We start from the raw sequence: 16,730 nt of genomic DNA, 5'->3' as shown, positions 1-16,730 counted from the left end.
TTATTTCACCAAAATTCCACTGCAAATTTAACAGAGTAGAACAAGTTATACTTCATTGTCACTTTCTCATGATTCACTCTAAATTTTTAAGCCTGTCTGTGCTATGAATGATTAATATATGTGAAATAAATCAAATATAAGAAATAAATAGATATACAAATCATACATTTTATTGTGGTTTTTATTTAAAATATCTAGCAATTAATTTATTGGCAATATTTCTTTTTATAGTTAATAGTGAGTTACTTTGGGAAGGCAGCTCAGTGTTTAGTGCTGTTCTTTGTGCTACCTTTGGATATTCAGGCTTCCTTCTACACTCCAAACAACTGCATGTTAACTTTACATTTGTTCATTATAAATAAGCACAGCATGTATATGCGAATTAAGTGTACCTTGCAATGATCGGTTTCCACCAGGGTTGGTACCTGTTATTTTTTCCATAAATGCCTTATGAAAACACAGCCAACAAACACATTTATATTTATGCATGGCTTCTTTTTCTGATCATTACCATGGAGAGTGGCGACTTGTTGCATTTTGGTCAAACATTATTGTTAGAATTTCACTATTCTCTGTACACAACAAGAAACTTGAAGTTGGACATGGACATATTTTTTCAGCTGAGCAAGCTCTGCTAAATTATGATGACAGTCTAAGATTTGATCCCAGGTAGATATGCAAAGGGCAACCTGATCTAGAGCACAATGTTAATTAAAATATATCAGAAGCTTTTTAACTAAATTACATTATCTTGCATAACAATGCTAAAATTTACACAAAAACATATCTTACAGATTTCATTCCTTCCATGTTAGAGAATCAATGAGAACTGACAGCACGGTGGAAATAAAATAGCAGGCACAGTAATGACATTTTCTGAAATTTTTTACTTGACAGTAATAACTGCTAGAGTAAAATACAGTCATCAGTCCATCACACTCTTCAAATGCTACAAACACTGAGAGCTGAAGTAGTCTCTAATCATAAATTATAGATATATAGAACAATTATTTCCACAAAAAAGGAGCTTTTGGTTACTAGTCATTATAATGCAAACATGCCATATTCTATTTTCCATTATTGTCTACCAACTGTGAAGACAGAGGCTGGAAATTCTGAAATATGGTATCAATACAAAAAAAAGTAGATTGTACTGACCCAGGAAATTGTAGACGGGCTATCTCCATGCTAAATTATACAAGCAATTATATGGAAAATAGGAATACACTTCTCTCACGGTAAATTTTAACCTTTAGTGTGAGTTTAGACAAAGGATATCCAGTTACAGCAATTTGTCTGTCTTTTTGTAAAGAATCCACCAGAACTAATTGTAAGAGCCATTCATTCCTCTACCCTATAAAAAAGAAAAAGTCCACTTACAAGCAAAACCTTGAGTGTGTAAGTTTTATCCGGTAAACTGCTAATTTTCTGGATGTAGACCGATAAAAATTGGGTTAATAACCAAAAAGGTAGATTAGAACTTTAGTTATCATGGTACATAGCATTATTACACTGTAATATCTAAGAGCCAGTGCAATATTCTACACTATGGTGTGCTGGGCCATTAACATCACTTCAAGAGAGGTCCACTGAATCATCAAGCTAATTAAAGGAGTAAAATAGTTATGGGAGGTGGTAGTGGAGGAGAGGATGAAGACAAAACTGAGTGCCATTATGAACAAAGTTGCACATCCCCTCTATGACACACTAACACTGAGGACTATTAGCCAACAAATTATGCAACAGTACTGTGTCAAGAAACCCTACTGGATCTCCTTCATGCCTACAGCAATATGCCTTTGTAACTCCTCACTAGAACTTCTCCTTATCTCAAGCCAAGTCAAAAGTTTTCCTCTTTGAGGAGTATTGCTGTTGTTTGTTATAATATTTTGATATTTCTTGAGCTTTTGTAGAATCCTAACTTGGGATCAATAAAGTACTTCTATCTATCTGCTAGCTTTAGTAGTATTGGCATTATTAGCTATGTTGTTGCTACTGTGATTTCCAGGATTACTATTTAATATTTTAAGATGATAAAATCTCTTTTGAGGTTCAAGACATGAAATTATCTTCTTCTTCCACTTCATCTCACCCAACTTTTATGTGGGGTTAATGTGCGTGATCAGCCACTATTCCTTTCAAATCTTCTTTTTCTTTATCCATTCCCTACTTTCTCTTCTCCTATACGTCCATTCCCATCACTGTTTTGCCCACATATTCATGGTCCATATGACTTCAACCTACTTTCCTGTACTTTCTTTAATATCTCTCCTACTTTTGTTGTACCTCTGATTGTCTCATTTCTTATTCTGTCCTTCTTTGTAACTCCACATGTCCATCTCAACATTCTCATTTCTGCCACATCTAATTTTGTTTCCAGTGCTGCCTTAACTGCCCACGTCTCAGTTCCATACATCATTGCTGGTCTGACTACTGTCTTAAAAACCTTACCTTTAACCTTTTCCTTAATTCTTCCATTACACAATACTCCTGATACCTTCTTTCAATTGTTCTATTCACACTGCTCTCAGTGGATTATTTCTGCAACCAGTTCTACATCTTGAGTTACCACTGATCCATGTATTTAATCTTATCCACTCTTTTCAATAGCTCTCCCTGCATGTTAACTTCAGATCTCCCTGCAAGTTAACTTCTGAATCTTGATCATAATGAAACCTTAAATATTCTGTCCTCTTCTTATTTATCTTCAATCCTGTGTCTTCCAAAGCCCTTCCCCATTCTTTCAACTTTCTCTCCACTTCCTCTGTTCTGGTACTACACAACACACTGTCATCAGCAAAAAGCATGCACCAGGGGATTGGTCTTTTATCTCATGACACAACATATCTATACCTAGATCAAATAATTAACGGCTTAAAGATAACCCCTGCTGCAGACCTACTGTAACAGGGATCTTGTCTATTACCCCAATTAAGTCATGAAAGCATATATTATATATGAATGTCTACTTGTGGAAGTGTGTCTGTCTGTCTGTCCAGCCAGGAAGTGCGAAGTGGCCGGAAGTGCGAGGCTATAGCTTGAAGCTCAAAGAGCCAGCAAGTTGGCCCCAAGTGAACGAGTCAGAAGAAGAAAGACGTATGAGGCTACAGCAAGAAGCTAAAAGAGAAAGTGACTCTGTCGCCACAGTGAAACCGCCAAGTAAAGACAAACAAGACAGAAACTCGCTTAGCCACTGATAGACAAGGGGGTGAGCACGTCTGCAAAACGAAACCACCAACTCTGTATTTCAATTTTTTCTCTGATGATTTCAATAGTTTCTAGGAACCAGGGCTTTTTACCGCAGCTAGTTATATATAATTTATTTGGGAAAACCAATAAAGAGATCCTTTGGATAATTTATATGTACATATACTCCATAAGTATCTGTATATAATTCTAAGAATAAATGTTGAATAAGTAATAGTTAAATAAGAGTCAGCAGCATTTGAAATTAGATTTATCTAATTTTAATGTTTTAAAGACTAAATTGTTAGTTATATCCAAATATGTAAAACTATAGAAATGAAAGTGGGTGAATTATCACAAAAGCAGAGATACACCACCATTTGTGGCTTCCAATATATTGGAGTCTGATTGCCAATGACACTTTCTGGGATCTCAAAATTTATAATATCTTTAGAAAGTGAAAAAGATGCAGGGAGAAATCATCAATGAAACTTAAGTACTGCATTACCTGTGTGAATGGTGATGTTGTCTCAAATTATTTGCAATAAACAAAATTGATTTTTGTTTAAGCCAGGGAATCGTTCTCATAGTAGGATGAATGGTTTACTATAATCTATTGTGGTTCTTACCTCTTTGGGCAATGAAAAGGCATTTGCTAGGGTTGAATGAGAATGCTTACTTCCCACCTGATATAATTTTGAGTTTGCCCAGTGTTTCCACATTGTTTAGATCATTGTATTCCAAACATTGCAGAAATAAAAACAGCTGCAACTTCAAGGCCAGCATATACTGTGGGGGATGCCTATAAAATGGCAAACCCACCAAAGTTACAACATCATCACCTTACTGTGGCACAGCAAGCAGTCCTTCTAAGGATAACAATCTGCCTAAAAGAGTAAAAATGACCAATAATCTATTTAGGATTCTGAGGAGGAGAATAACATTACTACAAAATTATTTCCTCGCACTAGCACAGCTTTTTAATTTTGAAAATTTCTCCTTCATTTCCATGCATCAGTTCACATCACAAAAACATAAACCCACAATGGTTTAAAGATCAATTCACATTCAATTTTCAGAAGCCTTTTGTATTGAATTAGCAGGATCTTGTAAGATAGTCTTATTTCTGCCAGAATCTCTAAATGTGTGAATTTATATTGGTGCTGTATTGTGAGTTTTTCCTCATTTTATTTGTTTAAAAATAATTTTTATTCATTTTTTTCAGTTCTTTTGTTGTCGCCATCCTGATGAATTTCATGCTGCATTTCACATCACGTTTCACATCCAAGGACACATCCTCATCTCAGTGTTTTGCTGTGCATGCGTCAAAGGTACCACATATGGCTAATTTAAGGGCCAAGGTTTGCAGCACAGACAAAGTCTGTACTTTATCTAAAAACTACAAAGGCTTTTCAAAAACATCAAAAGAATTGCTTCTTTTTAATAATTATTGGTTTTGAATAGACATTTTAACAAACAAGTTAACAGATCGCCTGACCCTTGGTTGTCTCAAGGCCACAGCTTCTATTTCGTGTTTTCAAATCTCTTCCACAAATAAGTAGAAGTTTGCCCTTTCCATGCTCACAATATTCATTTAACATTAATAAGAGAATCAGAATGACCTAAATAATTTCTTCTACTTTTTCCAGATCATCCAGGTGAATATGAATAAATCCTTCATTAAAGAAATATTTGCAGAAATAACACAGCTTTTTGAAATAGGAAAAGGAACTGGCAGATAAATCTTTCTCTTTAGAGACTTAGAAACATGATACCAACCTGGCTGACCTAATTGCATCTGTCAGCCGTCCTTTCACAATTTGTTTATCTCCTTGTCAAAATGCTTAGTAGTCAACAAGAGGCATATGATTGGTATTGAGATAATAAATCTGCACCTTTTGAATAACTACTGTATTAATTAGAGACAAAATGATGTAATTACATAAAAATGAAATACTTTTGATAAAGGCAATACTGCTCCATTTCCTAACCTTCCCCTATTATCAATTACAAAAGCTTTACTACAAAGCACAAACACTGATAAGGATGTTAAATCACGACACTGTATAAAAAATAATCACTGGTGATTCACAACTTTAAAATGAGTATACAGATAACTCATGAAAACCACCATTACCATTTCTTCCACATACAGTACTTGCGTTCACTGGTGGAAATTAAGGAGAAACTTCTTCATAACAAGAATTGTTGGAATCTGGAACAAATGATCAAGTCATGTACTTGAAGAGGAAACTTTGACAACCTTTAAGAAGCATCTGAATGAGATACTGGAACATCTCAACAATTAGCTAAACCGACGTGCTTGATGGACTAAATGGTCCAACAGCCACACCACCTGTACTTCAGAACAGGTAGGCCATCTGAAGCTAAGCATGTTTGGGTCTGGCCAGTGCTTGGATGGGAGACCATCTAGAAAAAAGTTTTTGGTTGCTGCTGGAAGAGGTACTTGTTAGGCAAGCAGGGGGCACGTATCCTGTAATCTGTGTGTGGATCCCAATGCCCCAGTGAAGTGGGACATTGTGATGTTAAAATTGATATCATCCTTCAGGTGAGACATAAAACTGAAGTCCTGACTCTCTGTGGTTAGAAAAGATACCTGGGCATTTTTCAAAAAGAGAACGTGTTCCTGATGTTGAGGCTAAATTGCCCATCACAGCCTTGACCATTCTGGCCCCCTAATCATCCCCTGTCTGTAACTGACTAACTATCCCTCTCACACCTTCATCACCTAATTGCTAGTGTTTGGTGAGTGTACTGACTCAAAAATGGCTGACGTCACATCATCCAGGTGGGTGCTAAACATTGGTGGTGCTTGACTTGGTTCCCTACTGTCCTTATAAAACGCTTTGAGGTTAGAAAAGCATTATATAAATGTAATTATAATTATTAATGGTCTTTTTTCCCGACACAGCACAGATTACCTCAGCTCAGAATTGCACACCACACGCATTCTTTTTAAATTAGAGTTGCCAAACTCTACCTGTGATTACATCCTACCTTTGAAAGATGTCTACAACAATTCGCTTTCCTCTGAGCAACAATATTACAATACTACATGACATGCTTTTATTTAAAATTAAAAAATACATTCACTGTACAAGGAACAACACAAACATTTTAAATATATGGCGTTGTCTCATGAATGCTGTCATCAGCTAGCACTAATAATCAAAGTAATAACTGATCATTTTTTACTGCTGTTATCCTTCTGGCCACTGTGTTATCTTTTTTGATTTTATTTGTTTATGTATCCTTTCTTTTACACAGTTCTAACTGAATACACCTATGTATACCTTTATCCTTTGAAAATGACTATTGAAAAATACACGCATTATGTAATTGCAAATAGTTTATAATATTGCCATATCAATATTTCCATGGGAATGAGAGCACACTTGGCTCAGGCCCTGGCCAAAAACGTCCTGCAGGAAAAGTCAAGCAGCAGCACAACAGCATGGAGCTCTTTCCTGTAAAGTTCAGCTGACAAGTGCAAACCCAGGATGAGCTGAGAAAAAAGGTAAAGTGAAGATATTTTATTTTTTTTTATTTTTAGTCCATAAGAGTGTTCAAAACAAGCAACATTGGAAAATTCCAAGCAAAAGAGACACAACAAAAAAAAATTCAAAAAACCCAAAAACACTCTGGACGTTGGTTGTTACAAAGCAGCAAATGCACACAAGTCACACAAGTCTCCTTCAATACCACCATCAGAACTTCCCCTTCTTACATTCAATGTTCTTTCCATCATGAGATTTGTACATAATTAGTGTTGAAGCAATGACACAGTGGAGTGCAGGATAGAGCCCAGAAGACCTAAATGGAAGTCCATGATTTCAGACGAAGCTTATATATGTTTACTTTTGAAGGGTCAGGTTTGGTAGGAGAGGTAATTGGCCAGAAATTGTCCTCCAGCAAATTTGATTGTAATGCATGGCATGTGAATCCAAGGAGTAGGACCATGTCACTCATTCACGCCAGCTTGAAGAGCAAGGGCTTTACAGACATTGGGTGGATGGTAAAAGCTTGGGGTGCCTGCCGGACTTGGAGTTTAGTGATGTGGCCCCAGGAGTGACCGCTGGATGGGTTTAAAGCTGCCTTCAGTCACTAAATCAATAAATAATAATCAATAAATCTGAAATTTAGAGGAGAGTTTGGACTAAATGCTCACAAGAAGCAAGAAAAGAACATGGAGCATAAGGAAAAGTAAGCCCGGAGGTGAGAAGAGAGTGTTGTGACATTGTACATCATGAAATAGGCAAGTGAGCAAGCCACCTTACCTTTTAGACAGGATAAGCAGGCCAGGACTCTTGTTTTTAATTTAATCTTTTTAGTGTTTTATGTGTTCTTCTTGTTTCACAGTCTCTTGTGTGTTTTAACAAATATAAAACACACCTGCTTTGAAATGTGTCCCTCCCTTTAGCATTATTTTGGGCATAGAGGGATGTAAGGATGCTGCCTTCCTGCTTGCACTTTACAAGTGCATATATATATATTTTAGATGTAAACATATTTTTGACTGATAAAAGTGTAAGAGAATAGAGTCATGTTTGCCAAAAATAGAACTGTTAATAAAGAGATCTATAGGCATCTCCCAGCATGCTGAAAGTGAGAGAAAGGGCTGGAGTACAAGACAAGCTTGGGCAAGGATTGTAAAAATGAAGCACAAGGAACAATAAACTACTCTACAAATAGAACATGCTGTGCATTTATTTTATTGAACTTTTGATAATTTATTAAGATACTTAATTTTCATAATCATGTGTGGATTTTAATAGATATTTCTTATTCCTCCAGTAAAACAAATCTCTATAGCTTTAAACTGTTAAAATGCTTTGTGTTCTCAGTAAGCTAAACAAACTGTTTAACACCTAAGTCGTATTTTTTTCATTTTAATTAAGCAAATCTCTTTAAGAAAATCTGCAAATAATTACCTTGAGGCTATACTGACAAAAAAAGAAAAGTCAGCTGCCACTGCCTTGGAATTTGTACACGTCTGTGTGACTCCACTGCCTCTTTCTAGTGACAGATGTACTGTAATAAGATATTAACTCCCCAGTGGTTGACTACCTTATTCCATGCATTGCTGCACTGGTGGGAGCCCACTGATATTGGCTTCTGTCTCTGTTAAATTGATGTTTTTTTTTCCTAAAACACAGATGACTGGAAGAGTTTACTGTGAAGGAAAACATCACATGTTGCTGAAGGATGGCTGAGTGTTGGCAGTCTTGCAAAGCTTGCCAGTCTGAAGCATCTCCACCATGTCTGCAAGCTTCTGCAAAAGTGGGCTGAAGAGCTTACTTACCTTTGTTTAATGTGTACATTTACTTTACAAGCAACTTTTAAAATGATGGCCGAGCTAGGTTTTATAGAAATGTTTAGTTTAATGAGCCGTTCTGTTCTATTTTTTGTATTTATGAGTACCTGTAATAGATTTTTTTTATTGTAACAACACACATCAATGCAAATTTTGATTCTTCTCTTAACTTTGACATCCAAGGCTGCTTCTGATAAATGGTTTAGGTTGACAACTTTCAACTGTATAAAATTTTCCATGTTGAAAACACTTGTGGGGATTGTTAGCTGGATTTTTAATGAATAAACAGACACAATTATTACCTTCACTTTTTGCAGTGCCACCTGATATCTATTGTGTTTTTTGCACCTTTCTAAACATTTCTAAACTAAAGTTCAGCTGATGTACTTATTATTCTATTGAAGAACACCACAGTTGTGCTAATGTATAAAATCTAATTGTTTGTAATGAAAGCAGTTTTAATTGTAAAAACAGATGAACAGGACGTCTAATTAAACAAGGCATGTATTTGCAGTCCTAATTTAGCGGCTGACTTAAATACATCCAGCGCACCAGGGTCCTTTTTAATCGTTACATGTAAATGACATTTTAATCCAAAGCGACTTATAGAATCAGGATATATTACAACTGTGTACAGACACATGTTTTAGTTGGAGCACAGGCAGTGAAAGGACTTGTCAGAGGAGAGGACTGAGTCAGGAACCTTGGCATTTAAAGTCCAAAACCTTAGCCAGTGCACCACCTCCCTGACTGTAGAATGGTCTACAAGCCATGATTAGAATATCAGATAGTTGTAACCTGTGGACATTCAAGGTGAGGAAAACATACAGTAAAGATTGAATAGATAGATAAATAGAGAGAGAGAGAGAGAGAAATAGAATAAAATACCAGGGTTAAGGTTAGGGTTAGAATAGGGTAAGTAGACCCCTAACCTTAGATATAATTCATGTTTTGTGAGCTATAGCTTTACAACTTTTCTTATTTTCTACATGTACATTAGCGTGGAAACTGTGCAAACTTAAGTATTCTTTGAGCAGTTTTGACTTTATTTTATCTGGAGCAAATGTCAAGAAAGGTTAAGAAACACAGAGCAGACAGAGAAAGCAACATAAACGTTAGTAAACATAATTTCACAATCTTTTCACTCAGTACTCTTTAATGAGGCCTCCTCAAGATTAACTCCTTACTCAGAACACATACAAATGTGTTTATTGTGTCTGAGCTGATTATAATGAGTACAGTGGAAGTGCAAGCAGCATTACTGCTAAAAGTATCTTCAAACAGAGCAGGCAATTTGAAGATCAAAGGAAATGTTTATGGAATTCTCACACTGGTGGGGGTACAAGCAATATACTGTATAATGCTGCTCTCTTTTGTGAGATGTGAGATAAACAGCCAAACTCCCTTTTCTTCAGGGCGATTCTGTACTATACAGTATTCCCTTAATAATCTGAGAACTCTGAATAGAAATGTCCCCTCTTTCTCTCTCATCATAGAGTCAACAGCAGAATAGTTATTCACACTTTAATTGGTAGTCAGGTGTGTTCAATCTGGTAATTAATTAATAACTTTAACAAAACTTTTTAAAATCTTTTAGATACATGGTTAACTTATGCAAATTAATTGCATTTTGGTGGAAAATAGTTGAAAAGGTGTATTTAGTCACTCGAACATCACACTCACAAACTGTTGTAGATCATTTTATTCACATTGTCATTATCACTGCATTGATTCACATGCAATCTCCAGCAATATTCTAAAGCATGTTAAATTATGATAGTTTTTTTCCCCCACATCCTCTACGGTGCATATTCAGACACACTAGATTTTTTCAGCTTCTTTGTGTCTGACAGCTTCTAATGAATGCATCAGGAAGATGGGAAGTATTAATGAACTCCAGGTGGCTCTTGGTTGCACTGCTGAAATGAAGTGGGATCGCCTAGACTACCTAGACATTTTCTGTTAGAATGCCACCTTTTTTCCATTGTAGCCTAATTTCTTTCTAAAATAAGCTATACACTAGGCATGTCAGATTGGATTCTGAAAGATTTAAACCCAGCTCAACCTCTTAAAGCCTGAACACCCAGTTTCTTTTAAAATCTAGTTTATTTAAACTCATAAGGAAAACTGCTAAAGATGTTATGAGGTATGATATATATATATATATATATATATATATATATATATATATATATATATATAAAATCACCAAAAACGGAAAGAAGAAATGCAGTATTAGTATTTATTTAATGGATTTACAACCACAAAGACAATATCCTAATGTTTCCCTCTAATTTGCTTGCAATCGCCCATCAAGACTATGCCTAGTTTTTAATAAGAATATATTTCAGTCCAGTGGCTCAAATGACGCTGTTGTGGTGGAGTTCATAAAGAGGCTAGATTGTCATTTAGTCTGATGCACTTCACTCAGAGCCTCTAATGTATTTTAACCGAAGCAATTACAAACGCCTTTCAATGGGTGTGGCGATATTGACTTTCAGTTTATCAGGAATCCACACTCCGAGCCAGCTTTTAAAAGCAGGCAATGGCAAAGAGGTAGCATCCTGTATAAATGAAGATCTCCGCTTCACACGTGCTGTCTTGGGTAACTGAAAAGGCAAACAAGCAAACAAAACAAAAAGAGAGAATGTGATGCTCTGACTTTGGTAACGAACTGGCATCAGACTTATTTTTTCAATTCCCCAAAGCATATAAGGGCGTTGGGTTGTGCACAAATGACTGACTTCTTTTTTTAGAACCGTTTGTGCTCTTTTTGGACTTGGGTGGAGCATACTGACTTATCGCAATATTTATAAAGTTACTGATGCTTTGTAACTGATGGCCAGTAACAGTGATCCCGTTTTCAGAAAAGCTAACAGTTTAATCGAAGTGGTCAGAAATTTTGTGCAATTGAAAATCAAACTGCGTGACTTACATTGCATTCGTTTAACAGAGAAAATGCACACGTGAATCGAGATAAATAATATTTTACCTGAATCTGTATAGCGGGGTCTGGCGCGATCCCGAAAATAATATATGAAGTCCAGACAGTTCTCGTTTTGCACCTCTCCTCTAGAACAGAGATCCGACAAGAGCTGGAGTGCCTTTGAACAAATCTCATCCTCTCTGTCGCCAGGCATTTCCCAACAGCATCCTTCTGAATGGAGGGTTTTCGGGCAGCACCGCACCACACGACCGCCTAGACAGACACCGATCAGCAGCGCTCCGTTTGCCTTCCTACTCCGTACAGAGCTTCATCTCAGCTTCAGCCACTCCAGCGAGACTCCAGCCCTCTGCGTTAAAACTCACTTCACCGCAAACTTGTGGCTCATGAAATCCAGGTGGAGGAAGCAAGAAATGAAGTTAGATTTTATGCTAACCAGCGCCACTGGTTGCACGTTACCGTCCACCTTTTGTCAGTGCTTCACTAAGTTGCTGTTCACCGAACGCGGTGCTGAACCGACGAGAGCTCTCGCGCAGACTGATTGAACAGCGGCAACCACCACTACTCTTGGCATTTGCTTCTCAGTGCGAATCGCCCAGGGAATTCCAGGCTTCGCCTTTTAAACCTTCTCGGCTAATTACTAGGCTGCGTTAAAAGTTTCAGTTGTATTGCGCGACATAGCGGTGCATATATCACGTTAAGCAAAGTTAAGAGCCGTTATTCGTGATAGCAACCAGAGAGAAAAAGAGGCGAGCTAGCCATCTGGTATACCTTACAGGATATAGAAAGACAAAGGCGTCCCAGTATTGTGTATGACACAGTTTCTTTTAAATACATTTTCAAAAAAATGCTGCTTTTGACTGAAAAGACATATTTCCTTTAAATAACATTTACACTCGCATTAAACAAAGGCTTAATCAATACATTCTTCTGTACGCAATCAAACATTTTGCAAAAAAAAACCCAAAGTGGGAATTTTACTATTTTACATATATCATTCAATAAATCCAGCCTTGTGTCAATCTTTATTTCATACAGCGCCTTTAATGGCAAATATCATGACATGACTCGGTTCTTTACAAAGCATAAAAACACACTACGTTCTTTTGGGGTCTCTTTGTATTTCGTAATATAAAGTCAAGGCAAGAATTGATAGAATTGCTAAATAAATACAACCTAATAAATTAGTTTGGTAAACAATAGCTCATCTTGACATGTCCTTTAAACCTGCCTTTATTCTTGGGATGTTGAAACATAACATTTGCAAACAGGAGACTTAAGTGACTACAGCCTGGACAGGACAAACATTTTTTCACATTTCAAACTTATATCAGAAGGGTTTTTTCTTTTAAATTTTGAATGATAAAAAATAAACGGCAGAAAATGATAAATATATCATTTCCCCTCAGTATAATATTTATTTCTGGCAATAATAAGGCTGTGTGTTAGTGATTTTCCTTTCTAGTTGTACTGAAAAATAAATGTACTATTTCAGTAATAAATATGGACTTTCCTATTTATTAGTAAATAAATAGTCAGTCTGTATTTCTCTGCTTCACATCAAAACCAGTGGGATTATGATTGTATTTTTCTCAAAAGTTATGAAGTCCAGTCCCCTTCCACAGCTTAAATCTTTACTGCCACACTGAGAGGTGATGATAAATTGTTGTGGCATTTGTATGTTGGTGCATGTGCCAGAGGAACAAAATAACTAAAAAGGTATCATTTTAATATATTCCTGCTGTTTGCCTGTTGATAGTTAGATACACTCCACCCAAAATACCCTCTAAATGATTTGAAGACTACATACATTTACATTTCAAATTAAACATAAATACAATGCTATTTTATTTAGGCTTTGAAAGCTTAGAATAAAGGGCACATCTGGGCAATACATCAGAAGTTTTGGAAATACTGTACTCCTTACAGAACACCTTATGTGGATATACTATCAGGGGAAATCATTTAATTTTTTTTCCTGTTGGTCCCTTTGGTGGGCATCCAGGTGTCCCTGAAAAAGATATATTGGAAGAGTGAGAAATTATTACTAGGACAAGAGCACAGAGTGACCCGGACTGAATTAAGAAATGTCAAAGTACATTACAAGAATGTGCAGGATGCCCACGTTTTCCAGATTAAGGTGACAGTTGTTGAAGGCTATATTGGCCATTTTGGGTGGAAAGCAGAAATTAACCCTGGATGTACATCTGAAACAAAGAGTTATGGGGAGGGGAAGTGTTTCAGAATTTGGCATCAGTACAGGGGCCATTTTGCTCTTTAATGCACTGTATATAAATGATCTGGATTGGATTTTTTTTGTGATCAGTTATTTATTGAGAGTAGAATATGATACATAGCAATGTAAAAACAGGAAAACATATACAGTATATAAAATTACAAATAAGCTGAAGAAAAATAAATTACAAAGAATGTTAAGTGTTACAGAGGTTGTAAACATCAGCCCCCCAATTCCCCCTCCCCAAGACTCCATGGCCTCAACCCATTACAACAAACCACCAATTACACCCACCCCTAAACACAGCACAGTTGGCTTTTGATTTTCTTAGTGTTCTTTGTGATAGCATCTGGATAGGAATATAAGTTCCTAGCTAGTGAAGAATGCAAATGATACTAAACAAAGACGACAAGCAGATTATGGCGGACGGCTAGGGCTCCTGCCCAGCTGGGATGCCTGGAGGATGGAAGGACCGGGTTATAGACAGTACCTCCCCCAGGACTCGAGAGGGCAGCCACCCTGGTTTGCATCGGGACCACGGGATCAGAGCTTAGAAGCTCAACCCCGTTGGGACCCGTGGCCACTGCCAGGGGGTGCCCAGATGGTTACGGAGCCATGGACTGCAGCACTTCCGTCACACCAGGAACAGGAACAAGGTACACCCGGGAGTGCTTCCGGGTGCCCATGCAGTACTTCCGCCTCACCAGGAAGTGCTGCAGGAAGGTCATCACAGATGACCTGGGTGCATTATAAAAGGGGCTGCCTCACTTCATTCGAGGAGCTTGAGTCGGGAGGCAGAGGATAGAGCTTGTGATAGAGGAGTGAAGGCGGCAGTAGAAGAGAGAGGAAAGAAGAATAAGGAAAAGAAAGAAGGACTGTGGGCTTATTTGATTGCTGATTTGTGCAGTGTGTGCTGGAAAGGCAAGGTGAAAATATACGTGTGTGTTTTGGAGATTGGGTGTCCTGTGTCTGTCTGTAGTCAGGCTGATATTCCACAAGTTATAATGTAGAGTTAGCTGAATCATTATAGAGATGGTTTTGAAAGAATACAGATATAGGCAGACTTAGTGTCAGATGAAATTTAATTTAAGTTAATGTAAAGTATTACACATGGGAAGTAAAAATGTTAGATTTGAATATTTAATGGGAGGTTTGAAATTGGAAAGTACATTATGAGAAGGACCTAGGAGTCATGGAGGACTTGTCACATTCAGACAGTGCACAGAAGCCAATGGAATGTTAGGTTATATAGTACAACTAGCCAGAATATCCCTTGTTGGTCCGGCATAAATAAATAGGTGAAAATTGTCTTTTGGAAATTTAATATAGCTAAACACAACCAACAATGAGACAAAAATATGTACGCTTATACAAAAGCTGCAAATCCAGTGAGACAATGAAACTCTTATTCAGATTAGGTGAGAAAAAAAGCTATATCTGTGGTCTTAGATCACGCTTCAGCCACTACAAAAATGTGTGCACAATGAAGACCTCCCATCAGCACCAGCATATTCCTGCTGCCTCATGCAGAGCTGTAGTTCCTGTATTGGTGCTGGTTTTGGGGTACCCCCCCCCCCCCCTATATAGCCTGTATTTTAGGTTGGACAAATAGCAATGTACATGTAATATTTTGTGAAAATTGGTTGCAAGATTGGAAAATAAACAGTTAATGAATTTCTTTATATGAATATGTAGATTATATATCAATGGGAAATTATGCTTAACCTATGTAATCAGAATCAGAATATCTTTATTGTCATTGTAACAAATACAATGAAATTAGGTGCAGTCCCTGCAGTGTCAAAATATAAATATAATTACAAGAGGCAACGTGGGTCCCCCTTCCCATGTGCTCACCACCTGTAGGAGGGACCAAGGAGGTCGGGTGCAGTGTGAGTTGGGTGGTGGCCGAAGGCAGGTACCTTGGCGGTCTGGTCCTCGGCTACAGAAGCTGGCTCCTGGGACGTGGAATGTCACCTCTCTGAAGGGGAAGGAGCCTGAGCTAGTGCACGAGGTTGAGAGATTCCGGCTACATATAGTCGGGCTCACCTCGACGCACGGCGTGGACTCTGGAACCAGTCTCCTTGAGAGGGGCTGGACTCTCTACCACTCTTGGAGTTGAGAAGCACCAAGCAGGTATGGACATACTAATTGCCCCCCGACTTGGAACCTGTTCATTGGGGTTCACCTCAATAGATGAGAGGGCATCTCCCCTCCACCTTCGGGTGGGGGGACGGGTCCTAACTGTTGTTTGCGCATATGCGCCGAACAGCAGTCTGGAGTACCCACCCTTTTTGGAGTCCCTGGAGGTGGTGCTAGAGGGCATACCTTCTGGGGACTCTCTCATTCTGCTGGGACACTTTAATGTTCACGTGGGCAATGACAGTGAGACCTGGAAGGTGTGGTGTTTTGTTATTGGACTTCTGTGCTCATCACGGATTGTCCATAACGAACACCATGTTCAAGCATAGGGGTATCCATATGTGCACCTGGCACCAGGACACCCTAGGTCTTAGTTCGATGATCGACTTCTTAGTCATGTCATTGGACTTGTGGCCACATGTCTTGGACACTCAGGTGAAGAGAGGGGCAGAGCTGTCAACTGATCACTACCTGGTGGTGAGTTGGCTTCGATGGTGGGGGAGATGCCGGTCCGACCTGGTAGGCCCAAACATATTGTGAGGGTCTGCTGGGAACGTCTGGCAGAGTCCCCTGTTAGAAGTAGCTTCAACTCCCACCCCCAACAGAACTTTGACCACGTCCCAAGGGAGGTGGGGAACATTGAGTCCGAATGGGCCATGTTCCGTGCCTCTATTGTTGAGGTGGCTGACTGGAGCTGTGGCCATAAGGTGGTCGTTGCCTGTCGTGGCGGCAATCCCCGAACCCATGGATGGACACCGGCGGTGAGGGATGCCATCAAGCTGAAGAAGGAGTCCTAAAGGACCTTTTTGTCCTGTGGGACTCCAGAGGCAGCTAATAGGTACCGGCAAGCCAAGAGGAATGTGACTTCGGTGGTTGCTGAAATAAAA

General features: G+C 38.3%; 1 protein-coding gene across 4 annotated transcripts in view; it reads right to left on the bottom strand.

Annotated features, from left to right (window-relative positions):
• Positions 1 to 12,166, bottom strand: part of LOC114645959 (synaptotagmin-9-like) — a 300,882-nt gene extending 288,716 nt beyond the window's left edge. For 2 of the 4 annotated variants that reach the window (XR_007934104.1, XR_007934105.1), the window contains exon 1: positions 11,514 to 12,165. Coding sequence is in view for 2 of the 4 variants with exons in the window: in XM_051922775.1 (XP_051778735.1) it covers positions 11,514 to 11,661 (148 nt within the window). In the remaining 2 variants the exon portion in view is untranslated. Of the gene's footprint in view, positions 1 to 11,513 lie in introns of all 4 variants that reach the window. The other 2 variants (XM_051922775.1, XM_028793898.2) reach the window with 2 other exon arrangements.
• Between the last annotated feature and the right edge of the window lie 4,564 nt (positions 12,167 to 16,730).

The sequence above is a fragment of the Erpetoichthys calabaricus genome, chromosome 2, assembly GCF_900747795.2.
Source record: "Erpetoichthys calabaricus chromosome 2, fErpCal1.3, whole genome shotgun sequence".
NCBI lineage: Eukaryota > Metazoa > Chordata > Cladistia > Polypteriformes > Polypteridae > Erpetoichthys > Erpetoichthys calabaricus.
Note: the sequence above shows the minus strand (reverse complement) of the source record. Positions and strands in the feature narration are given on the sequence as shown.